Source organism: Anopheles arabiensis, chromosome X, assembly GCF_016920715.1.
Source record: "Anopheles arabiensis isolate DONGOLA chromosome X, AaraD3, whole genome shotgun sequence".
Classification (NCBI taxonomy): domain Eukaryota; kingdom Metazoa; phylum Arthropoda; class Insecta; order Diptera; family Culicidae; genus Anopheles; species Anopheles arabiensis.
This window is the reverse complement of record NC_053519.1, coordinates 14,483,898-14,510,300: the sequence shown is the minus strand read 5'-3', so window position 1 is coordinate 14,510,300 and position 26,403 is coordinate 14,483,898. Positions and strand designations below refer to the sequence as shown.

At 46.7% G+C, this 26,403-nt stretch overlaps 1 protein-coding gene across 5 annotated transcripts; it reads left to right on the top strand.

The window, feature by feature from the left end:
• Positions 1-4,080: 4,080 nt before the first annotated feature.
• On the top strand, positions 4,081-19,278 carry LOC120906830 (ubiquitin-conjugating enzyme E2-17 kDa). 5 transcript variants are annotated; one of them, XM_040318898.1, is made up of 6 exons: positions 4,081-4,211; positions 9,625-10,422; positions 14,765-14,828; positions 16,839-16,870; positions 18,815-18,998; positions 19,113-19,278. In XM_040318898.1, exons 2-6 carry the CDS (start codon positions 10,399-10,401, stop codon positions 19,250-19,252), a joined length of 444 nt encoding a protein of 147 aa, XP_040174832.1. In that variant the 5' UTR covers positions 4,081-4,211; positions 9,625-10,398; the 3' UTR covers positions 19,253-19,278. The 5 variants fall into 5 exon arrangements, with proteins under 5 accessions (XP_040174832.1, XP_040174836.1, XP_040174834.1 ...); XM_040318902.1 differs by having other exon boundaries at positions 4,095-4,211; positions 9,642-10,422; XM_040318900.1 differs by lacking the exon at positions 4,081-4,211 and adding an exon at positions 6,360-6,456.
• The last annotated feature ends 7,125 nt before the right edge of the window (positions 19,279-26,403 follow it).

The window sequence follows — 26,403 nt, the reverse complement described above, 5'->3', positions numbered from 1 at the left end:
GGAATTCCACCTGCTGAAAAATGTATGGATATGACAGTTCGGTAAAGCAGCCGTTGACAGTTTGTATATGGGTTTGACAGCATGCGGAATTCCACGGCCACGAAATTCCAGCCTCATTAAATTAGCCCTAATAATTTCTGAGCTGATTTTTACATTACACGATTATTAACACGACTTCAAACGACTTCCTTAGGCCGAAAATACACGGACCGGAATTTCGCGGCCATGGAATTCCGCCTCCTGTCAAACCCATATAAAAAGTGTCAACGGCAACTTTCCCGAACTGTCATATCCATACATTTTTCAGCAAGCGGAGTTCTGCGACCGCGAAATTCCGGTCCGTGTATTTTCGGCCAGTTCCAGTTCCAGTTACGGTTCCAGTTTCCTCAAGTTTTAATGCAAAACTTGAAACTCGTAATGAAATTACTGTTTGATAGCTTCTACAGTGCAAACCAAGAAATTAACACAAATTAAACAAAAGTTTTCCATTAATTCTCATGAAAGTTGAGGGAAACCAAACACTTTTTTTTGTTTACAACACTTAGCGTTATTTTTCGGAAGTATTTTTTTTTTTTCGTTACGTTGGGTTTTTGGTGTCCGGCCGCCGACAACTTTTAAAACTCATTTTGTTCGAACTGTCACGTTTTGTCGGTGAATAGCGGTTTAATAAAATTGACAGTTTTTAGCAAACTGTACTGATTTGACAAATCAATTGTCAAGTTAAAAAAAATCTTTTGGTTGAATTTAAAAATAATCAAACAGATTGAAAACTATAATCTAGAGCCAAAATCATGTCAAATAATTAATTTAGCAGCCATAAAGTTTTTTTTTTATAGAACTGCATGAATATCGTTTCCCGAAAACAACCTGCTTGCTTAGAGCCGTTTGGAACTGGCGTACAGCAGTTGGGGCTCTGTTTGATTCGATGTGAAATACGCCAGAAAACCAGATATGATTTTCTGTTATTCCATTACCGTTGGGGAATAACGACCAATCGGCCGCCACAACCAAGCGTTCAAAAACTGCTCGAACGGAAAGTTAACCGCTCGCTCCTGCAGTCAGTAAAAACGCCCGCTGCGCAAATTCGAGCAGTTTCCAGCGCAGAAAATGCACCAAAATCTGCGCTGGCCAGCGCAGATTTTGGCTGCTCTCCCGCGCTGTTCTTCAGCGATTCCTGCGCTGGGTCGCGCAGTTCGGGCAGTTCGGACAGTTCGGGCGGCGGCGGAGCAAAAAAAAAACGGTCAAAAAATTTAAAAAAATAATGGCGCCCATTTTTTCGTCCGCTTCTTCCTCTCCTCTCCCTCCTTCACCCTGGTATGCCTTACTTGAGCTTCAGCCCGTGCCTTCCGCCGCCAGCTGATTGGGTGTTGTGGTGTATGCGTTGATACTTATTTGTGCATTGCGGTTATGTATTGTTATTGGTGGGTGTTAGCATTTATTAATTTGTGTGTGACCTTGAGACGCTGTGGGAGAAGCTGGATTGGGATTCAAAGTGTTATCGGTGTATTGATGGTTTATTTTATTTCGTGCCGCTGCTGATGAGACCATTCGATGCCCCTGCCAGTTGAGGGTGAAGAAGCCTATTTAAAACAAGCGTAGGAGAACGTCTAACACTAAACTAATATTTTTTAATTTGAACATGTTTGATGCTTCAACGACCTTTTAAGCATTATGTAGCACAGTGTAAAGTGGCAATAATTATTTTTTTAATGTGTCGAAATCTGTCTCGAGTTTTCGGGACACGACACACACACACACACACACACACACACACAGCGCGGGGAAAGTGACCATTCACTCTATCATGCCGCGATCCCCCACCCCGCCCGGCGCTTTGGATGATGATGCGCTATATGATAGCTGATGACAGCGGAAGCGGAGGGGGGTTTGGTGGGGGGTGCGTTCTTGCGTGCGCGCTTTCGTAGGTGCGTTCTCGCGTGCGCGCGTTCGTAGGTGCCTTAGCGCGCGCGCGCGTGTGTGTGTGTGTGTGTGTGTGTGTGTGTGTGTGTGTGTGTGTGTGTGTGTGTGTGTGTGTGTGTTTGTGTGTGTGTGTGTGTGTGTGTGTGTGTGTGTGTGTGTGTGTGTGTGTGTGAGTTTGCGCGCGCGTGTTTGTGTGTTTGTATGTGTGCGTGCGTTTGGAAACCCCACAACTATTTGATTCTGATGCGTACATTTTCGATTTTCTGGATTTGTTTATTATGGTGCGCGTATGGTGCTGCACCTGTCCGTCGACAATCTGGTGGCTTGTTGGTTTGGAGTAGTTATCATGACGCCGATTGACCGGCAATGCCTTGGAATGGGTTCGGATCGGTAGGTTCATGTTTTGGCCGAGTGCATTCCGTGTATTTGTCTCGTCACAGCGATAGCCCGGCTACAACAAAGTCAAGACAAACTCTTACCCGGGTGTGGACTGCTACGCTAAGTTCTTTTTATTATTATTATTATTATTATTATTAATGGCGTACTAGCCAACGCGATCATGCCGGCCGTTTTAGGACTTGAGTACCACGTAGCCTGAGCCGGTGACTAGTCCCTTGCTACGGCGGACGGTTCATACGCGATTAGAACCCACGACGGGCATGCAGATGTGCGGAATGATGGCGGTGCCGCGGGCCCGCTCCTATCCAGTGTGCAACTTGCATACTGCCACACTGTCTCCTGCCCGATGCATACGCTGAAGGCAGGGGGAAGGATGCACTCTACAGTAAAAAAAACACCGTCAAGAACCAGCGGCGGATCTAACCGTAGCCGGACTAGGCGGTCGCCGAAGATCGCTAGTCTGTAGTATGCCGTATGTCTACAAGTGGACAGAGTATTAGCGACAAGGGCCCCCGGAAAGATGGTCGTTGGGGCACCATGGCTGGAGAACCGTTTGCACCTCCCCTCCCCCCATGGAGACTACAATTTTAGGGCCTGTGATCGATGATCGTAGGGGTCCCATGGCCACACCCCCATTTCCCCCCCATCCGCCGGCAATTTAAGTATACTGTTCAATCTTCTAACAGCTGTGTCTCAGTACCCCCTCCTCCCGGTCATCAGTTACCATTGACAGAAGCCACAACTCGTCTTTCCGCCTTTCATGAACACCTTCCTTTCTTTGACCGATGGATCATAACATTCCGGAAGAAAACACATTTGGCGAAAGTGTTGCACACACACGCACACTCACACCCCCGCAGACGGCTCAGTCTATCTGTGTAATCTACAACATACGAAAGCAAAAGCTTAGGGTAGCAAAGTTATGCTTAATGCTTAACACGTTCAGTTCGATGGCAGGCCCCAGGGACTACCAGTGAACTTTCCAGCCTGCGTTCTAGATGCTGGTGGAACGGAAAGTTGATGAAAATCAGCGCCGGGCTGATCGTGTCAATGCGAATTAGGGCTCAGCGCGTTGCACAGCAAACCCACCATCGTAAACTAGCGATTCCTTAGTCACTTTTATATTGCAGTGTTTAAACTCATTGCGATTTTTTGGTTTGATTTGTGAAAATAAAACTTCATCGCCGCAATGTTTGTTAACGGCATTTTTAGGCGCCACAACAGCTCGCGAGCATTGACCACACGCGAGAAAGAGATAGCGCTATGGAGGGAAAAAGCACGGACGACGGCTGACAGCGATTGGCCGTCTGACGCACCAACACATCCAAACCTTCGGCAGCGCGCTCAGGCGAGGGGTATGAGGCGGAGCCAGGGAGGGGGAGCTCGAAACGCTGCTCGACAAATTTGCCGTAGGAGGGAAAAAGATGGCATGATAAAATTCTCCGAACGGCATGATTTCTTCCGTCGCTTTGCGCAGCGGGACGCATTCACCGCATCCCCGCTCGAGCACAGCTTCAATCAGTTTTCTTTGCCTGTGTGCGTGTGCGGCAGCTAGCCGAAAAGCGGCTGGTAAGGGTCAACGGCTTGAACACGGTTGACATCTGCCGGTACGTGTGTCTGCTTCGGTGCTGGCTGGTCGGCAACCGGTGCACCGACGGCTCGCCACACAACTCATCCCAGACAGCCGGCCCCCAACCCCGTTTGACAGTCGAGCAGTGGGTGCGTTTACAGCGCTAGCCCGCACGGGTGGCGTACGGGAGCGGTGAAAATGCCAACGGGATATGTGGTGAGCCTTTGCCGTGCGACAGTCAAGACAGTTCAAGAAACGTGCCGAACAGTCGAGAGGTTGTGATGATCTCATAACGGAAGGGCAGCTGTACGTTTGTTGAAAGGTATTGCGACACACTAATTTAAGTCAAACTTCAAGCTTTTATTCTTTACCCCCACGGCAATGTCGGCCTCTGTACATTCCATTATTGCCGTCGTCCATCTTTTTCGCTTTTCTTTTGCCTCTATCGACTCTCGTACGTGTAAAATCTTAACTCGAACCTCCCCTGTTGCCTTCCCTGCTCCCCTGGGTAGTGTTGCTGTAGGCGGTGTGTGCAAGGTAATTAGGGCCAGCGAATCCGTAGGCAAACTGTCCCACAGGGTGAGCGAATATCCGGTCGCAGCGTAATATGGTCCTTGGGTAGGGTTGGTAGGCTAAACGTGAGGTGTGTGCATGTGTGTGTGTGTGAAGTGGATGATCCGATGGTAAAATTTTCACCGTACATTTCTCGGTTGGCCGGGGTGTGGAGCAGTCCATTCCTCTCGCTCTCTCGCTCTCTTTTTCCCACCCATTTTTTGCTCGCTTTGCTGTACTGCTCTTCCCGAGCAGTTCTTTGCGTTCGCCGTGCACGGCCATGTAAGTATGTGCGGCGATTGCGCGCGCGCGCTCCTCTGTGTGCGTACATGCGCGTTAGTGTGCGTCTTGGTGTGTGTGAGAGAGAGAGAGTGTGTGTGTGTACCAGCTCCGTTGTTCCGTGGTTCCGCAATTTCGAAAGCAAGCTCGGGTCGCGCGCGCGCGCCCCCTTGCGGGAACATCATCATCATCATCATCGTCGGTTGTTCGTCCATCAAATCGTACCAGCTGGTTGCAAGTAGTAGTGCTTTCCCATGTCTTCTCTCTCGCTCCCCCATTGTCTAGCTGCTCTGCGTGTCTCATAACACACTGTGTACGAGCACGATCGTGCAAAGGCCGTGTCCAACCTTCGACGACGGCGACGTTGCGCGATGTGACAATTTTCCTTCTCTCTCTCCTTACCGACCACCGGGTGCGTGAAAGAGCGAATCGGCAGTGAACAGCCGGGACCTATTCCTCCTTTGGTCAGCAGACCTTCTCCAGCCGTACAAAGCCGTGTTGCGCGTTGCGAAAGGAAAAGATTCCCGAAAATTTTCCATCTCTTCCCCTCCCCCCTACACTCTTTGCGCTGTAAGACGCGTCGCATCGGGTGTGTGTGTGTGTGTGTGTGTGTGTGTGTGTGTGTGTGTGTGTGTGTGTGTGTGTGTGTGTGTGTGTGTGTGTGTGTGTGTGTGTGTGTGTTTCGACAAAGAAACTGTAGGTGAAACGTGTTTACCTTGACTTCGCCGGAGAGTCATTCGCGGCAGTCTTGAAGAGGGAGCGAGAAATATTCCTTCTTTTTTTCATTGTGTCTGAAGCATTAATAAGGTCCGTTCGATTTACACAAGACACACACATACACATGCATCCTTTTTGTGGTAATAATAATTCTGCAGAAAAATTATCTCGCAACGTCCGCACACGGCAGCAGCAGATCGATTGTTCTTTTCGGGCTCCTTCTCTCCCCTGTGCGCGCAACCATACTTGACTGGCTTTGTTCGATGTGTGACAGAGACGGAGAGAGTGTGCAGGTTCACCGTCGCATTATTCCTCGTGATCGAATTAGCGGCAGAGGCAGGCAGATGACGATGATGGTGAATGATGGTGTGACGGGGGCTTTCTACATGCCTGTCTCGCTTCCGTGAATTATCGTCAGGCGGCGCGTCACACTTTCTCCCTTGAATGTAATAAGTCCCTTTCGGAGGAAAGGGTTTATTGGCCTACACACACACACACACACACGCCCATATATCGCAGAACCGTTACGAGTATCGTGGCTGCTTGGAAAATGTTGGTCTCTAAAATTAGGCATACCAAAAACCGGCTCTTGTACCACGTTACAAAATTGCGATTTTCTTTAATTATTTTGTGTAAAAACCGTTAATTTGAAATTTTTATTTTAATGAGTGGGAAATAAAATCCACTCTGTGGTTTCCTTGAATTGTTAAATTACCCTTGCCAAAGAAAAAAAAGGTGCAAAAAGTCATACTTGGCTCGAAAAGACAAGACCCCATTGCCCATTCACAGCCACACGCAGCGCACACAGGGTAGGATGCGTACCGAACCCGGCAGTGTAAACGCGACGCCGCAATTACGGTTTTCTCGGCCATCGCCGCCATCATACGTGCACACGCACACACTAATACACATCCGTCTCCTATTCGCTCCGTAGCAGCAAGTCAGGCAGACACACAGCGATCGTGTGTCGTGTTGTATGTTCCGCAAATTGTGTTTTCGTGCATTCAGTTGACGTTTTGGTAAGCCTCACCATATTCGCTCCTTGCTAAGAAGGTTGTGTGTGTGTGTGTGTGTGTGTGTGTGTGTGTGTGTGTGTGTGTGTGTGTGTGTGTGTGTGTGTGTGTGAGTATATTGGTTCTGTTTTATATATTTTCCATTTCCTCCATTACGGGTGGGTAGCAGCATTGTGGTACGTTTGCTAAACGTGCGAGTGTGCGTGAGAGGTTGAAAATTGGGAAAAGAAAATCGCTGTGCAATTTTTCGAGCAGCTGCTCGCCTTTTTGACTTTGTCCCCCCCCCCCCCCCGGCCCCATTGGTATTGGTGAAGCGCGAGGCCCAGTCCGGCAACTTCTCGGCACAGGAACGGATGTCGCTCACACGCTCGCTCCATCTCTCTCTCGCGCTCTCTTGGGCAGTGCCGACGTGCCGTTTCTTTCGCTCGCGCACACACTAGCGCTGTCGCTCTTTGCGGGTTTGCGGGACCGTGCCCGTAGCTGCGCTGGTGTGCGTGTGCGAGGCCGCCCTGCCGTGTGTGTATACGCTACCGGTGCGTTTGTGTGTGTGAGCGTGTCTCCGCTGCCTCTTTCAAGCCCAGTCATCGTCGCCATCGAGTGCGCGCAGCCATCTTGATAATCTCTTGCGAGTCGTTCACCAGAGTGGCAGCAGTGTGTGGTGTGTGGTTGCGCACGGTATAAAACTTTAATTTCTTGCAAGAGGCCTTTTTTCGCAGGCAGGCAGGCAGGATACATTAGAAGTAGAGTGTCTGGTCGGTCGGTTGGTTTTTCGAGGGCTTAGAAGCTGTTTGCGTTTTTCTCTGTTTTAATTTCCCGTGTGAGTGTGTGGTGGGTTTTTTGTTGGTGTGTCCAAGGGTACAGCAGAATTAGTTTTTTTTTTATATCCATCGACGAAGAAGTACATTTTCCTCCGTCTCTACCTGAGAGTTGTGTGTGTGTGTTGTGTGGCCCGATTTTTTCGTCGCCCCCCGGAAGAGGGAGCGACCTCATCGATTCTGTCGGAAGGGTTTCCGCTTGCCTCCGCAACAATTGCACAAATCCTAACCTTCCCAATTGGGAGAATTTTTTGGGAAACGTAACCTACTCCCCCTGCTGCGGTCTGCTGCTGTGTGTTGTGCCCGTGGGGAAAAAGGGGTGAGGGGAGCACGGGTTTGAAGGGGTGCCACCAGCAGCCATCAAATTCGTTCGACAAAACCCTTGAGGGCTGGCTGGCGCTGGCTCCCCTTTCTGTGTGGTGTGTGCTGCTGTGCTTCTTGGTGTGAAGATCCGCACCCCCCTTCGGTTTCTTTCTTTTCATGCGAGGGGGCGGGGAGGAGGAGGGTGCAGGGGAACCTTTTTTGTCTTCCTCTTCGGGCGACTACACCAATTCGCACAACTGTGTTTAGCTCTTGTCCGGCAAAAGGAACCTCAAAAATTCACCGTGTGTGTATGTGTGTGTGTGTGTGAACTGTGCGTACTAGATAGAAGTAAAAAGCTTAGCTCAGAAAATTCACCTCCCCCATTCCATACCCTTTCCTGGAGTTTCTTCCAGCATTTTCTAACACTTTGCGGTCACTGTGTGTATGTGTGTGCAACATTAATCGTGAAAAGTGCAATTCTGTGTGTGTGTGTGTGTGTGTGTGTGTGCATTCCACAATGACACTAGGAAATGTAGAAAACTCTGGCTTGCTCTCTCTCTCTCTAAAGCAGGAAAATAGAAGACTAAACACGGACGGATAAGGGGAAGCAAAGGGAGCGATGGTGTTGGAAGTCACCAATATCTGGTTGTGCTAGGCACTTGCTCTTGGGTGTCTCTTGTGCGAGACCAAATATTTCAAGTAAAAAGTGCATATAAGTGAGGTTAGGCAATGGCGATTTTCGTTGCAATCGTGTCGCCGTCTGCAGTCGAGCGGCGGCGGCGGCGTGTGCAGCCACAGGCACTAAACGGCATTCTAGAGAAAACCATCGACAATAGTTGAAGTTTTTGTTTCCTTTAGGTAGAGTACAGTAGGCTGCTTTTTTCCACGATATTGTGTGTGTGTGTCTGCCTTTTCGATGGAGCAGCAGCAGCACTGCTACGGTGAACTAGCGAAGCACTCCGGGAGATGCGAGAGCGAGATAGGGCTCTATGAAATGAGAAAGAGCGAGCTTGCCAAGAGCTGGTAGGGGTGGAGGGGATGGGGAGGGGGGGGGTGATGTGTCGATGATTTTCGTTGCTTTTCTCTTGTTTGAAGGAAATTCCATTTTCGCTGTTGCACCAACTTCTATTGTTCATGGCACAGACCCACACATACATGTGCGCGCCGTACATTGGAACATGGAGAAAGCCTCTAGTGGCTTCCCCGATTCTCTGTCGACTCCAACAACAAGCATCGCTCGCCCCCCGTTTGTGTCGTTTTTGTGGCTGCCAAGTATCCCAAACTCTTCAATGGAAAATTCACTAATTACGGACACGCACACACACACATGCACACGCCACAGAACCGGTGGTTTGGAGACACACACACACACCTCAGAAAGAGAAAGAGAGAGAGATCGTTTGCCCCAAATTTGACATTCGTCATTGCTGTTTTTTTTGGTTGGTTTGGCCGTTCTTCTCCCTTTTCGAAGGCGTGGAAAATTGACCCCCCCCCCTCCTTCTCCTGGCCATTTCGTCAATATCTATCCCAGAAATACATTACTGAACGGTTGTGGAAAGCTTCACTCACCTCTAACAGAACAAAGTAGCCATCCCTTCCACTTACTATCGCGTTTTATTGGTTTGTAGGTTATGTTTTAGTCAACGGATTGTTTCGAAGGGTGCCGCCGCCTTGTTAAAATTATAATATTTAATATAACATTAAATTGATGTCCCAAAGCTTTCAAACATTCAAACAAATTTTCTAATGACGTTTTTTTTTATTTCTCAATTTTCTCTCTATTTTCCGGCTTCCCAATTACGTACGCGGATGTGTGTACACAAACGACGAACAACAACTGCTGCCAACTGCACCATGATGATGCACACCGCAACACTTACTTCGCTGATTCGTCCTCGGTTTGCGCTTCAATCTGCTGCATATGCACACACAAACACACGCACGCACACACATACAACATGAACAAAAAATGCGCAACATCTCACGCGTATCATCGGCCTCCCCCCTCCGCCCCCTCCGCCCATTCGCGCCACATCACCGCGTGTCATTCGTTTAGTGACCTTTTAACTGAAGTGTGTACCTCCTACCCCTCCGGGTGCGTGTGTGTGTCTGTGTTTGTGGTGTGAAAGCCCACAGCGAGAGAGAGAGAAGGAGCACGAGAGACACTAAGTACCAACCATTAGAATTGCCTACGATACCCCCCCTCCGCACTTACGGTGGGTGTGTGTGTGTGCACGCGTTTGTGTGGTGTGTGGACAATATCTGTTTTCGTAATTCAGCAGTCGTCTCAATCTCTGTGCAAAAACACATCCACCACCACCGTCCCGGTCCGGAAGCAGCAGCCACCAACGTTTCCGGTGTGAACGTGAAGTAGGCGCGTGTGCGTTGTGTGTGTGCGCGCGAGTGCGCTTACCCCCGTGTGCGTGTCGTGTGCGCGGTGTGGGCCACCGCTGCTCGAAGGACGTATCGCTGCGGTTTGCAAGATCAACTAATTCTTATCGATCAGTCGAAGGAAGAGCAGAGTGAGAGAGAGTTGTGTGGGGTGATCAGCAATCAACACACCTGGTATAGTCCTCGCGACCCCCTGCGGCTGATCGTCAATCAAACAACACACCCAGTACAGAACAGCCAGTTCTTTCTCAATATCGTCGTTTTTGGTCGTTTGCGCTACGATCGACCAACCCGCTTGCGCTTGGTTGGTGCAACGGTGCAGAGTGTGCGGAGAAAGAGCGAGCGAGCGAGCGAGAGAACGAGCGTGCCCTCCGGTGGAAGACGTGCACGTATCACACCCCCCTCCCCTCTCCAGCAGAGCCGATAAGAAAGATCGAGGATGGCATTAAAAAGAATTAATAAGGTACGTGGTGTGGTCCGTTTGGCAGTTTTGTTATGGTTGGGCGTTCGATAAGGACCTGCCCGATAATATTATGTCTTTTTTCTGTCGTGTGTCTGTGTGTTAAAATGATTCATTTTGTTTTTAATTTAGTCCAATTAGATGTTTAGGGATTGGCGCTACTGTGGGCGAAAGTCAGTCGTCAGCTTCGTCCGGGATATAGAACAAAGAATATCAAACTTCGATTTGATTGAACGTGCGAAATGCTCAACTTACTAGAGGATTAGTTATGGAATTGGGATGGAAGAGTTGACTGGGCACTGACCAAACACACATGTTACTGTTACGTCACTCTTGTATGAAGAGATTTGATTGTCATTAATGCTTTGGCGCCCCACCACTGACTGTACATTATCTCTTCTATCACCCTCATGGTATGGTGGTTCGATGATTCGAAGGTTTCATTGGGCGTGATTTGAGGAGTTTAAAGGAAGAGACACACATGCACACCATCTTAACGATGATGGTGACTTGTCAGTGACCAGTAAATGTAAATTAACTCACCAACGTTGGGGGACAAACAAAGCGCAGTTTGAACCTGTGTGTGTACACGTTTTCATCCCTGTGCGGTGCCGCCGGATGTTTGAATTTTCATTTTCCTGTGCCAAAACGCACATCAAACGGCAACACTTGCGTGGTCTGCATTTCGTCTTGGGTAGGCGGCGTGATGAATTGGTTTTGTTTTTGTTTATTTTTTGAATGTCACAATAATAACACGCAAAATGTGCAGCTAAAGCATTTGCACACACTCCCAGAGCAGCGAAAGTGGAGAGTTGCTCGGTGTGATGGCAACTTGGCGACTTGGTCATGTGTGTCCAGCAACCTTCTGAGACTAAGATGCTAAATGCTTTTGCCTGCTTCCGTAAACCCAAATGTAGGGCTTTGTGATATCGTTTTTCCCCCCTTGGAAGAAAACATTTATTTTAATTTCTTCAAATTTGCTTACTAATGCAGTTTTTATCTTTCAACAGTTGTATTTCTGTTCGTGCGTTTGCTGTGTGACACGTGCGTATATAGCTTGTCGTCACGGTTCGCTCGCAAATTGTTTGAATGAATGGCCAAAAACGCAAAGAGAAACGAGTCGTCACGTTGTTGTTGAGTTTTGGCTTTGTCTTTTCTTTTGTCTGTGTTGGCACTTGAATCGACTGGTTAAAGAAGGGCTGTAAATGTCTCCAAGCACAAGACGGTGCTGCCAATCCGGGAGAAGCTGAGGTGCGGCCACAGGAGAGGTTGTGTCTTCAGTGGTAGTGAATAGCCCATAAACCACCCCAACAATTACAATTGCCGCGATGGATGATTGTAGCGTGGTAAAGCCTCCATTTTGGCAGGAAAAAGTGAAGCCACAGAGTGCGACCCGACCTCCCGTAGGAACCCACTGGGTGGATTATCATGAGAGAGAGAGAGAGAATGGCGAGGATTGAGCGTGTGAAGGTAATGGCATATTCGCGCAGGTCACGGCAGACATACTTTTAGGCGCACGGAGGAGCACCATAGGCACACCAAGGCTTTTCTTGTGCGAGCATATGGTTCCTTCAATTCTTGTGTTAAATCGCGATTGTGGTCACCTTCTCCCAACCGCTGCATCTTTTCGGCGGTGAGAAGAAAAGTGATGCCTCCTTGGAAAATAGACGCCAAATTGAGATGCCATGGATGCAACCAGAATTAGTGTTGGGTTTCATGCATATTCAGCTATGAGAGTGATTCGAATCTCTAAAGATGTACGAACCTCTAAAGATGTTTTGAATCTCATAAGATTCACGACTCTCCAAGGTTTCGTGAATCCTCCGTCTCGCATGGACCGTCTCCCCGTCCAACAAACTATCCGGCTGCGTCCTACTAGCTAAGAAGTTTCGAAAACCTGTGTAGGCTGGCATGACCATGTAGCTTGTTACAGTAATAAGATTCTATGGAGATTTATAAATCCCATTAGAATCGTGAATTTTAATATTTGAGATCCCCGAATCTTTGAGATTCGCGTATCTTTCCTACCGAGGTTCAGATTCATTTAATCATTTCAAAGATTCATTCAGTGTCATAGATTTTGAATCAGAATTACCCAACACTAACCAGGATTAAAGTACGTCTTGTTGTTCAGCGTTCTAACTACTTATGAGTTACTTATTAGGTTTATTTTACAGTTCATATCCAGTAGCTCTACAGTTCGTTCAGTTTAAGCGAGATATTATAATATTTTAACAGAACTTCTCTCGTGTGGTGAACCTTAACCGAACCATTCCTCACACCTCTTGGACCAGTGCGAAATCAGCAAGAAATTTAACGATTGAAGTAAAATCATAAATAGTGGTGAATAGAGGGCGAGAGAATTGCACAGTGAATTGAATTGATTATATACACCATCGAATTGGTGAGTGGCCGCTGCCATCCATGTTTCTTTTTTTATTACCACTCCTCTTATCCTCTTGGCAGCATCACCTTTCCTCGAGTTTTATAGTTGTGTAGAGTGAAAGGGTGTTGTAGTTGGTTAGCGATTTTATGGTATCCACTGGGAGGGTCGTGGTATTGTGATGGTTTTCCTTCAGCTTCAGCAGAGCTGGGTGGGCAATCCCAACCCCCAACGTCCATAAAATTACCGGTGGAGCTCATCGTAACGAATCAGATGGGATTAGGCTCAGCATCGCTGTAAAATGTACTACGATGTTCTCGCAAAAGGGAAACGAATTCGTCATCTGAGGCCGGCAAAGACAAGTTGCCGAGCACTGTGGAATGCATTGCAATCAGTTCTGAATTGCACCGCGAGTGTGAAACACAATAAGGAAGAAATTGCTCATCTCGACGGCTAATGCAAAACGAATTTATTTTGCCATGAAAATGACTATCGGTACGACTATTCTTTGACTGGGTTTACTGGCAATTAAAAAATAAACCAAGAACATGTTCTGGTTATGATTTCGAAATTGCTCTCGGCTCGTCGGCCCATTGTACGGTATATGCACTAATCCATGGACTAATTTCGTCCAATGCGAGTATTTATTTCGAGCAAATTGGTATCGGCATCGGCAATGTAATTAAGATAATCTAATTTAACGAATTTGCGTATCGCATTTCACTAGAAAAGAAAAGGTACGTTTGCCGAAGCTCCACTGTGCCTCGTGTCGCATTTCCATTATACAAAACAAAATTTCAAAAATTAAACAAGATGTGTAATGAATACCTCCCTGTATAATGTGTAAGAGTACCAGCAAACCAATTGTTTAAATGTGTTGCCAATTAGGAGAGGAGGATAGCGATCAGGCTGGTGGTAGAAAATACATTCGTTAGGCCTGGGAAACGTAGCGACGGAAATCTTGTTACGTGTCCTTTTTGTGTAGCCACGCATCATCTCGTTATTGCAGGCATATGAGATCATCGCGCATCCTATTTAGCAAAGAATACAGCGCTTGGCAACGCAAATTGACCATTGCTTCTTTTTTTTATTTCTTATTGTTTTTGGGAGGTGTTTGGCAAGCCCCCCCCAGTACTCCCGTTGTCCCTCAAAGTGCGTTTTGTTGCGTTGTCTCATTTATTCTGTTTTTTTTCTTCTTCTCAAAGATACAAAAGATAGACAACATTATGCTGTGTGTGATGGTTTAATTATTGATCATTCATTTTGTGTCTTCTACATTTTGCGCTCGCGCTAAAAACAAGCCATCTCGGGGGGCGGTACAGACTTCCCACATTACCATTTCCGGATGTTTCTGTTCGGGTGGTATTTCTTCTCGACACACACACACCCTTGATGTGCGTTGCTTCTTTGTGCCGGTCTCGAGCACACGGCAAACTCCTCCTCCCACCCCGGAACATTTCGGTGCAGGTTAAAACACCCCACGCACGCACACTAATGACACGCGTGGCGAAAAGAATATTATTTTTAGCCCAGCCCCAATGTGCGTCGAACACGGTAGAGGAAAAGCGCATTTTCCTCTCCTTCCCTCCCCTCCACCCACCCAATGTGTGGTGTCGCGTCTGTGATGTGGCTGCTGAAACGATATTTCGCCGGTTTTTCCGCGCCGCGAATGGGGTGGGGGTGGGTGTTGTATGTGATCTCTTTCTCACTACGCTTGAAAAGGGAGAGATGCGTTATGTGGGCGTTTTTGGTTGGGGGTGGTTTGAAGCAAGTGTAACGCAGCGTCAATGTACTTTTTTTTTGTACTACATTTAATTCTTTTAAAATAGTGCGCCAAAAACTTTTCAGCAAACGGAACTCTATTCTCATCTTTTCTCTTTGCATTTTTTTCCCCTTTTTTCGTTTCATGTCGTCACCGTTGCCGTCGCCGTCTCACCATCACCATCGTTCAAACGCCGACAGGAATTACAAGACTTGGGGAGAGACCCACCAGCACAATGTTCAGCCGGTCCAGTCGGCGATGACTGTAAGTAGTAAAAAGCAAAACCGCGCCTGTCCCGCCGGATGCAGGAAGACGCATTCCGCGCTCCCACACACGCGCGTGTGGTCCATCGGAAAGGATTTTTCACGGCGTTGGGATGAGACAGAAAAGCAGAAGAAGCATTGCTGTTGTTGTTATTGCGCTGCATCAATGCAACCGAGGAGAGAGGAAGGCGGAGGGGGTATGGGTGCAAAAAGTACACAACAAAACATGCAGTAGTGGGTAGCAGTCGAAGGAACACACACCATGCCATGTGTGTGTGTACAGGGAAAAGCAGGAATCCGGGAGTTTAGAAAAGGCTTGTGAATGCGATTCATAGTTTGGGGGAAGTGAGCGCGTATGCACATAGGAGAGAAAGGGGGAGGCAGAAAGCAAACGATTTTAAAAGCTTACAATATTTACGCGTTTGCAATATTTGCATTGCCGTGTGGTGCTCTCATCGCTGGATAAAGAAAACCACGTGCGAATGACATTCATATGTATGCAGCAAATACACACATACGCAGGAAACGGAAGGCGCGCTCACACTATTTGCTTGAATTGTTAACGCTTTCTCTTCAGCCGCACGTCATGCTAATGGGAGAAAAAGGGTCTTTTTATGTTTATTTAAACTCTGTCAAAGCGAATTTGTAATTTGCACAAGGCAGTGTGCTTAGCACATGAGAACAACAATCGGTTCGATTGCATGCAGTGGAGAATCACTCACCACAAAAGGGCAGCTCAGAGAGGAAGGCCAGAAGAAGGTGGTGGTGTAAATCCAGGGACATCCCAAGCCCCGGGGTAGGCTCTGCTTATTTGTGTTTTATCTTATCTAACTGTTTTGCGGCTGCCTGGCCTGATGTGTTCTGTTTTTGCCCACACCAACGATTAAACGCTGCAGAAGAGCCACAGCGCCCACAAAGGAGGCTGATAAAACGCGGGGCGCCGCACATTACTTAACGCCACACGGTTTGGGTTTTGGGTGGGCATCAGCAGAGCCTGTGTGTGTGTGTGTGTGTGTGTGTGTGTGTGTGTGTTGTGCGGGGCTTTGAAGTATGGAAAAAGATGGAACTGTAACACACACACACACACACGCGCGCAAGGGTGTTGATTTGAAGTGTGTTAATAATGGCACGCCTCGCCACAATAAGCATTTTGTTCTCCTCCCCCTGATAAGTGTAAGTTTAATTCTCCCATCCCATAGATCGCATAGAAGCCACCCATCGCAGCCAATATCAGAGTTGGCTGTGTGTGTATGTGCGTGTGCGCTATCAGGGGGAAAGGTGTAGGGGGGGTAGTAGTGTGTTGGATTATGAATGTGTGTTACACAGTCACCGCCACACCGCACGTGGGTTTCTTTCCCCTTCCCCAATCTTCATGCCACCTACCTTTCCCCCCCCTCCCATTATCCTTCTAGTTACTACTGCTCTCCGGATTCGTTTGCGGGGTACACACGTTTGCTCGAACGCAAAGTCCTTCTTTTTCTCTTCCCTTTTGCGTGTGCTCTGCCTTCCTTCCTTTTGGCCTCAGCGACGAGAAGGGCGCACTATACTTCATAATGCGTCTGCGCAGAAACGGTGGGGACGCGGTAGGCGGTAGTTAGAGCATGGCGGAGGCATGTCTATTTCTTTTCTGGCTGCCAACAGTAGGAAGCGGTCGGGCAAGAAAAGAGTATTGGGTCTCTCTTTTCTCCGCCCGAGGGGTATCTAGAGAGGGAGTTAATGTGGTGTCTCATTCTTATTGGTTCCCTGACCTAGCCTTCCAGCGGTGGTAGGCATGTTCAAAATTAATCATTGAAATAATTTAAACTTATTTGTTTTATTGAGCAACAGATGCTTTTGAGGGTTAAAAAATCGTTTATAAATGCAACAAAAAAAAATCCTTTCCATGGCCACACCAACACACCGAAGCGCGCATACATATTCGCCTATAAAAAAAACAGTTCCTTCTTCATTCTTCATCCACAGCAACTATTTCCGTGCACTAATTCGTCCTTCTTTTTCTTCTTCATTCTAGTGTTCCACTGGCAGGCAACAATTATGGGCCCGGTAAGAAAAGAAGACTTGTACCTCCTCTCCCCACCACCTGGCGTATAGTTTTGCATGTGTTTTGCATGTATGGGTAGAGATCTTTGATGGTCCTCCACTTCCGCTTCCGGCGGCACACCGCCAACCATCACACACACACACACACACACACACACACACACACACACACACGTTGCACTAAATGTGCGGTGGTGGTAACGCTGCACCCACAGTACACAGTCCCCCGGCGGCACTCTGTGTTCAATTTATTTTCGCATCGAACGTGGGATGTTCTTTTCCTGTGTGTGCGCTCCCTTCTGTGCCTGCTGCAACCCACGTGGCTCGCCATGAGCTGTAGTAGGCGACGGGAGGAAGGAGGTGTTCGTGCGGGAGGGCTTCACGATCCTTTCCTCGGGGCGGTTATTTTTTGCGTTGAGGGGGGAGTGATGCTGTGTGATCGTGCTTGCGCGGAACACTATTTTTAGGACAATCGATATATACACGGAATCGACACATGTGTGTGTGTGGATGGGTTGGTATGCCGCTTGAAAGAGCAGCGAAGCGAATACCTCTCCTACATACGCAAGGGAGAACAACCAAATGGGTGTCTACTGATTTTTTTTTTGTGTTTGTGTTGCAACGGCACAAACAAGTTTGGTTTTACATCTGGAAATGCTGCTGTGTACCAGAGAGTGGTTTCTTCATTATTTGTTGGATGTTACAGGGTTTTCCAGAAGTACTCATAGCTGTGGGACACTTCATTGACTCTTTCATATGAGAAATGAACTTAATGTCAGTGGAATTGAACACCGTAGCAACCTTATTGAACCAATCCAATAGGAAATGCCATATAGTCCTATTTCCATCATATGAAGCACACTTCACAAAAGTGAGGAAAGAGTCAAGTAAATGTCCCACAACTATGGGAACCCTTAATACATGTATTACTATTTTGACTGGTATCGCTTCAATTCAACTAGCTATTGCATAAGTAATAGCTTTAGCTTTGTTTTATTATACCAATTATTTTGCCAAAAATTCAGCCCATTGAAATGCTTTATAGAAACAATTACGAGCTATTGTATCATACACGCGTCAAGGCGCTTCGGAGTTGCAGTGTTAAAATAACAAGCAATATTTATAACGCCTTGAGGAATCACAATTAGTTGTTGTGTTGGATTAGGCATCTTTATGTTTATGTTGATTCGAATCTCGAATCGACTCTTCGAAGACACATGAATCTCGAAACATAAATGAATCTTCAAAGATTCATGAATCTATAAGATTCATAAATTCATTAAAATTCATATACCTCCAGGAATACATGAACCTTTAAAGATGCATGATTTTCAAAATATTGAATTTGCCCAATCCCATCTACTTGCCAAGAAGTCTCGAAAGCCTGTGTAGGCTGGCATGACCACGTAGGTTGTTACGAAGCTCTAGCTCTATGATTTTTTTTGGAGATGTATGAATCGCTTGAGATCTTTCTAGATGTATGAAAGTCTTTCGAAATTCATAAGTCTTTCGAGATTCATGAATCTTTGGAGAATCATGAATCTTTGAGATTCATTAATCTTAGCAGCCGAGATTCAGATTCATTAATGATTTCAAAGATTCATGAATATTTTAGCCGGTCTCGTGGTACAGTCGTCAACTCGTACGGTTTAACAACATGCCCGTCATGGGTTCAATCCCCAAATGGACCGTGCCTCCATACGTAGGACTGACTATCCTGCCATGGGGGGGAAATCAATAAGTCACTGAAAGCCAAGCCCACAAGTGGTACTGGCAGGCCTTGACCGACAACGGTTGTTGAGCCAAATAAGAAGAATCAGATTAATCCATCACAACTTACAATCCGCATCTACCTTCCAATGGAAACATTCGCTTTTTCAATGTTTCACTATTCTCCCGTTCTAACCTCTTGCTGTTTTCTCCCTTTTCTCACTTGTGCAATTGCAGCCAGACAGTCCGTACCAGGGAGGCGTATTCTTCTTAACAATACATTTCCCAACAGACTATCCATTCAAACCACCGAAAGTGGCTTTTACGACACGCATATATCATCCAAACATCAACAGCAACGGGTCGATCTGTCTGGATATCTTAAGATCTCAATGGTCTCCCGCCCTGACAATATCAAAGGGTACGTATTATGCACCCCCGTCCAGAAGTAACACCTCTTCCACCAGTCGATGAAATTTGGCATTCTTATTACATTTTTTTTCCTTTTACTCTCCATCGATGTCCCCTCGTGCAGTGTTGCTGTCCATCTGCTCTCTGTTGTGTGATCCCAACCCCGACGACCCGCTGGTGCCGGAGATTGCCAGAATATATAAAACCGACCGGGAAAAATATAATGAACTTGCCCGGGAGTGGACACGAAAGTATGCTATGTGATGCGTTCCAGACGAGACATTGCTACGTAAACCCTACACCTACACGTACGACAACAACAACAACAACAGCCGCCGCAGCATCAACAACAACAGCAGCAGCAGCAAGTGCAGCAGCAGCGACCGCGCGCACCAGTTTACCATCCACTACAAGCGCCGCAACAGCAGCAACATCAACAACAGCAACAACAACGGTAGTATCAGCCAGTATGGTTGTAGGAAGCAAAGAAAGCAGAAGAAGCAGCAGCAGCAGCAACATCATCAATTGTCCGGGGACGGTATCGGTAGCAACATCATTATACGCAGTAGCAGCAGCAGCAGTCAACGCTTTGCTGTAGTGCGCGGGCAGCAGGGAGAGAAATTTTCAACACAGCGTTACACCACCATCATCATTGATTGCTATGGGAGCTGTGACGCCACCCATTACCACCATCATCTGAAGCAACAGCAGCAGCAGCAGCAACAACAACAGCTGTACGTGCTGCTAAATCCACAACAACAACACCCAGAGTGCAGCCTATTTCCGTACTACTACTTCTACCACTATTATAATCATCGCAATGCAAGGCGAAGCACCGAACACCAGCAGAAGCAGGACGGTGAGGGCAGCGCTAAGTTAATAGACCAACTCCACAACACCAACCATAGTAACGACAGCAATAATACTACTACTACTATCCAAATCTACAACATCTGCGTCATCGACGGTGGCTCATCGTCGATCCGATGCTTCACGCGGAAGGTAGCCGACGAAAGCGATGAAACTGATGATGATAATGGTGACGGCGACAAACGTTTTACGGGCATCGGTGGCCTGCCGCATCATCCTGTACCGATGGTGCCGGTCGGCCATGCCCGCTGCTCTGCAGCACTCACAGCCGCCGCGCCCCAATCCCTGCTATTGCCACCAGAAGAACAACATCATTCAACGTGCAGCAGCGGCAGCAACAGCTACTAACTACTACTACTGCTACAACAACAACAACAACAACTACTGCTACTCAACTATAGATTATTATTTTACACACATTAAAGGTTAGCGAAACGTCTGTGTTTTCCCGCCACCATTCTCACCACCGCCACCACCAGCAACAAAACCATCCCCCCCCTCCCTGTGTTGTTAACACAAAGCCGAGGGTGAAGAGAAAGCTTTTTAATCAACCATACGTACACACAACAAACAAAGACACACACACACCAATTGGTTTGCGGAAAGGGAACAGAGATACAATTTAGCCAATGTTGTCTTGACCCGCTACTCGTCGTCGTCCCGCACACCCCCTCGCCAGTCGCACGTGCGTCCGCGTGCACACTTGCCAGTTCAGAGAGAGCGAGAGAGAGAGAGAGAGAGAGAGAGAGAGAGAGAGAGAGAGAGAGAGAGAGAGAGAGAGAGAGAGAGAGAGAGAGATCAGGAGAAAGATTTAGGCTCTTTTAGATCGATATGCAGTAACAGCGCGTTATGTGTTCCGCCCTCGGCATGCAACTAGTAGGCATGTTGTGTGTCCCCCTACCCGTTTTGCCCTATCCCCCCCTTCGGTTGTATACGCAGCGGGTGGATGAGGAGAAGGGGAAGGGAGGGAGAGAGGGAGGGGAAAGGGTACTGCAGAATTTATCGCTGGTCCCCCAAAAACGAATACGGCGAGAAGCCGCTCAGTTAGTGGTAAAATTAAGTTTTCATTGGTGGTGGTGCCTTTCTGGTAAAATCCAAATTCACAGCCACATCATTTGTTTAGTGCAGATGAAAGATAGAGAGAGAGGTAGAGCGAAGGAGTGTGTGTGTAGGGAGGGGTAGGCCGGGTGTGAACAACGAAGAAAGGGAAACACGCGCACACACAGGCATACACAAACACAGCAGGCAGGGAAAGAAGTGAAGAGCGTAGATAGGGAGGAACTCCAGTGTGTATGTGGAGGAGAGGAGTAGCGCGTTCTGCAATGCAGAAAAAGGATGAGTGTGCTTTTGTGTGTGTGTGTGTGCGTGTGCGTGTGTGTCGCTTTTTAAATTATACATTGATTGTCGTCATCCAGCCCCAATTCCAATTAGCCCAAATGCAATTGTATTTAGTACACCCAACGCGGCTCTCCAGGACCAATCAAACCCCGGTAACAACAGCAACACCCCTTGCTTAATGCACGGCACGATGAAATGTCAGCGCACGAAAGAGTTTTGTAAGCAAACGAAAAAAAAGGCTCCTTAGGAGATAGTACACCGTGTGAGAGTAGTGGTGGAATAGAGGAAGGAAGTGGCGAGGTTTATAAGCGGCTCCAATTAGAACAAACAAACAAAATATACTGGCCCGGCGGGGGGAGTGGACGGACGGTTAGTGGGAAACAACCGTTAATATACTTATGGTTTTGTTATTTGATTTATGGCACACCAAGATCAGAAAAAAACAGAGAGGAGATGGAGAGAGAGAGAGAGAGAGCCCAAGCACAGCAGGCTGCCGTGCGTTCTCGCGTTGTCCTTCGTTCCCCGTGGAAGCGGAATCATCTTTTCAGCAAAATTCGGAAACCAACATCTCCATCCGCAAGCAAGCCAAGCAGAGAGAGAGAGAGAGAGAGAGAGAGAGAGAGAGAGAGAATCTATGGTTGCTTGCGTGCGCGCGCGCACGTGCTTGGATGGTATTCACCAGCGCGCACACACACACACACGCATGCACGTGTGTGCGTGCGTGTGCTGTTTTGCCGGTGGGGTGTGCACGTGAAAAACTCGAAACGATTGGGAAGAGGAGGAGTGTCGCGGAAGTGTTAGCATTTGCGAAAATGACGTGTGTGTGCGCGCGCTAGCTTGCGCAAAACAAGCGCTCGCGCATCAGGGGTCGTTCGCGCTGAGACGAGCGTGGTAAACCTTTGCTGTTGCGCGCATACATACACACACACACACACCGGGAAGAATTTTGGAGTGTGGGTGGGTGGGTTGTGTGATCTGCCTACAGTTGTACATCCCATCCGCGCGCATAAGCAAAACAGAAGAAGAGCAACGTGAGTGTGGCGTAGGAAGTCATAACTAGCCTGGAAAGCGGAGGGGTGAGGGAGAGAGAGAGAGAGGAAGAGAGAGAGAGAGAGAGAGAAAGAGAGAGAGAGAGAGAGATATATAACAACAACAAAAAAATATGCAAAGAAAAGTGCTCTAGAACATGATACATACGATGGCGATGGATGGAGGTTGTGGATGGGATGTGACAAGGATGGATGGATTGATGTGTGGGGGTTAGGAGAATACTAGCGAAACAATGATAACAACAACAACAACAACACTACAGAGCGCGAAAGTAAAACGGCACACCCACCCACAGAGCGAGCGGAAAAGGCGTACCAGAGTTCTTTCTTCTTATTTTTCTAAGGGCGCTCGCGCGCACACCTTACAAAAGGCAAACTTTCTTTCTTTTTTTTTAGGTGTGGGTGGGGGAAGAAAACAGAAAAATCACTGAACTGCGTTACTGGTCAGACCGCGACAGACGACTTACTACACACACACAAAACTAAATAAAGCTAATAAGAGAAAGTAAAGCAAAAAAACGGCGAAAAAACAACTAGTAAGAACAGGAGATAAAAATACCCTAGTGCAGGATAAAATACAAAAAAAAAACGCAAGGAAAGGAGAAATTACATATATATTACAACGGTAAATCTGTTTGTTGTTTTGTTTTTCTTTTCTTCTACCACTTGTTTGTCCCTTCCCTCCCCCCTAATTCTGTCTTCGTGATTCATTGGTTTCAGTTTTTCTCCTCCTATTTTCTTCTCCTATTTGGCGTGTGCTTGTGGTGTTTGTGTTTTTCTTCGGGGTCCGCCTGGATTGTTATGCGTGTGTTGTACATTTTTCACATCACTCTTTTTCTCTCTCTTTCTCTCTCTCTCTATCGACATGGATTTCATTATAATGGTATTATATTATTTTTCTGTTTGCCTTGTTTTATACGTTAACATTGATTCACATGCACCTGTCTGTATCTCTCTCTCTTCTCTCAGGAGTTTCAGTAATTTAGAGTTCCCCGTACACTAACGTTGAAGAGTTAAAGCTTTCTCATTTTGTGACGAATTACGTGTTTGTGCTCGTATCTCTTCCAACCAACCCCATACAGATACTCAAATACACAACGTATGCTAAACGTATGATTGGGCAGAATAATTCAGGGTATATATTTAAAAACAAAAATAACTTACACAACACTAGATGCCAGTTGCAATAATGAAGCAGCAACATACCGCGTTTTCCAGGAGTTCTCATAGCTGTGGGACACTTTATTGACTCCTTCCTAAGTGAAATGAACTTGTTGTAATGGGAATTGGACTCTATAGCACCCTTGTTTGACAAATCCAATAGCAATTTCCAAGGGGTCTATCCAAAACGGCTACCATAGAATTCCAAATTCCAACATATGAAGTTCACTTCCCATAAGAAAGAATCAAGGAAGTGTCCCACAACTATGAGAACTCCTGAAAAACCCTGTAAGTTGATAAGCCCGTATGTTTTATGTTGTTGATGTGTTTTGGTTATCAAATGTACACCCTTACATACTCTCTGCCTAGGGCTCGCGCTCTCGCTCACTTGTCTTGCCCTCGCTGTTGGGTAATAATATAATTGGAAATTTATTACAAGATGCACGTAGTATCAAAATACAAACAGGAGGCCTCTTCTTTGCTTACACTTTTCCGCCTTCCACCCACACAAAAGGGTTGATGGGGACAGGGATAGTGGTGAAAACACGGGTACCAAACGCCTAACACTGTGGCGTGTGCGCGTCCTCTTCAAACACACACACACACACACACACACACACACACACACACACACACACACACACATAAATCCAAACTGGATGTACTATGCTGTACCCCTTGTATGGGCAACTATGTATCGCAAAACAAAGAAACCACACAAGCTTCTGTTTTGATGTATAGTAGGCCGCGCGGGGCGGTAAGGGATGATCGTGCGTACAAGGCTTAGCCCAAGGGATACATGTACGCATACTAGCAGACAGAGGATGCAAAACAGAAGAACACTGAGATATTACAGTTGATCCATTCTTTTGGCTGGTTTTTGCGCGCGCGTGTGTGTGTGTGTGTGGTGCGTTTGAATTATTAGGCTATGCTGCATTTCTAGGACTACCAAACGGGAACAAACGTATTTACATTATTAATTTTTTTTTTAATTGTCTTTCTTTCGTTTTAGAAGCGGGTAAAACACAGGTCGCTTTCGCGCATCGTGTGTGTGGTGTCCAGGATTGACAAAATGATGAGTTTCGATTAGCAGAAGAAGAAAAAATCAAACTTTACGCGCTAATGATGTGGTGTGATGGCAGCAGCAGGGGCGCTATACAGATTTACGCCGCTTACCATTGGTTGGACACGAATTAACCAAAATTACGACGTATATACTGGCCGAAGTACACACACACAAACGCATAGTGGAGAGCAGTAGTGTACGAAGAATGTGGTGCGGGCGGAGCAGGAACTAAACAGAAAAAAACACACATTGCATCGCATACTTATTATGATGGATACGCAGATCAAACGCAAAAAAGCAAAGCAAAAAAACACAAAAGACAATTGAAAATACAGACAAAAAACCGCAAAAGCAAAATAATACAAATCACATACTAAACATTTATTACTCTTTTAGCAAAACAAAATAAACTATACTTACCATGACCACCACCCCCCCAAGGATGAGATGGATGAGAGTTGTTGGTGGTTGCTTCTACATTGCTTGGTGTTGGGGTGTGCTGTGTGTGCACCGAGCAGGAGTGTGAAGTACCAGGACGTTGGGTAGCACTGCTTGTGTGCGTGTGTGTGGAGATCATATGCTTCTGATGAGATGTCATGATATGTATGTTGCAGGGTAGCGTATTCCGCAGCCCACCATAGTAAACCGAATACACAACGCTTAACTTATAAACCGCAAGAACAGGCAACCAGGGCAGAGGATGGGGCCGCGCTAGCAGTTAGGAGAGGAAGAGGAAGGGTAAAAAAACAACAATCCACATACCAACAGGATGTGTGATAGCGAAAGGCAGATGTGAAGAAAAGCAGGGAAAGAGAGAAAGATAAGGGTGAAAAGGCTGCGAACAATGACGATGCTGCTGCTACGTAGAAAAAAAAAAACAATGGAATAAAAAGAAACAAGGCATCATTAAATATGGGCACCCACCTCCACCCCTTCTACTACTACTACACACATACACACTCGCGCGCGCATACACTGTCACTGAGAAATAGTAAATGAGAATAATCACTAGTAGCAGAGAGACAGAAGGCGAGACAACACAAAGGAAGCTTAATGTAAGCAAACCATCGCTAGCGTTAATTGCTTCATTGCAATCACAACAGAACTGACCAGACCACCCTTCACCTTTACCGCGGTCAGAGGGGATGGAAAGAGGAAGCGGTCAGATTGGATGGACACGCATTGGTTATGCTAACAAACTAAAAAACAATCCAACAAACAAACAAAAACTACCTTTTCACCGTGTGGAATGGGGCTTTCGTTCCCTTCACTCACAGCTTCTAAAAGCTTCTAATCCGCCTACAGTGTTTCCCAGGGGTTCTCATAGTTGTGGAACACTTCCTTGACTCTATCTTATAGGAAGTGAACTTCAAAAGATGAAAATTGGACTCTATAGCACCCTTTTAGAGTCCAATTCCCATTACGTTAGGTTCATTTCCCGTAAGAAGGAGTCAATAAAGTGACCCACAGCTATGAGAACTCCTGGAAAACCCAGTAACAATAAAACACACCGAATCCCTAAAAAAATTGGATTTGCCATGGTTGGGCAGGATAAGTGAATCTATTTGTTCATTTGAAGTAAGCTGCTAAAAGTTGTAAGCTCAGGCTCAAAAGTGGAACAACAACCACACACACAACAAACAAACAAACAGAAGAAAGAAAAAACACACACATAAAACAAACAAACAAAGTAAAAACACAAGGATAGGTGTGGACGGCACGAGAAAAGCGAAAATGGTGACGACAAAAGGAAAAGCGTGTGTGCGCGCGCAAGGTGTGAGACAAGAGTGTGGTCACACAGTTTGCAGTGGGTGGTGAAGCGCCGAAGAAGAGAAAAACGGAGGAAAAGGGCTCGGAACAAAAATCAGAAAAAAATGATATGAATCGTGTTTTTTTTTCTATAAGTCAAATTGAATTTAAATTAAAATAAA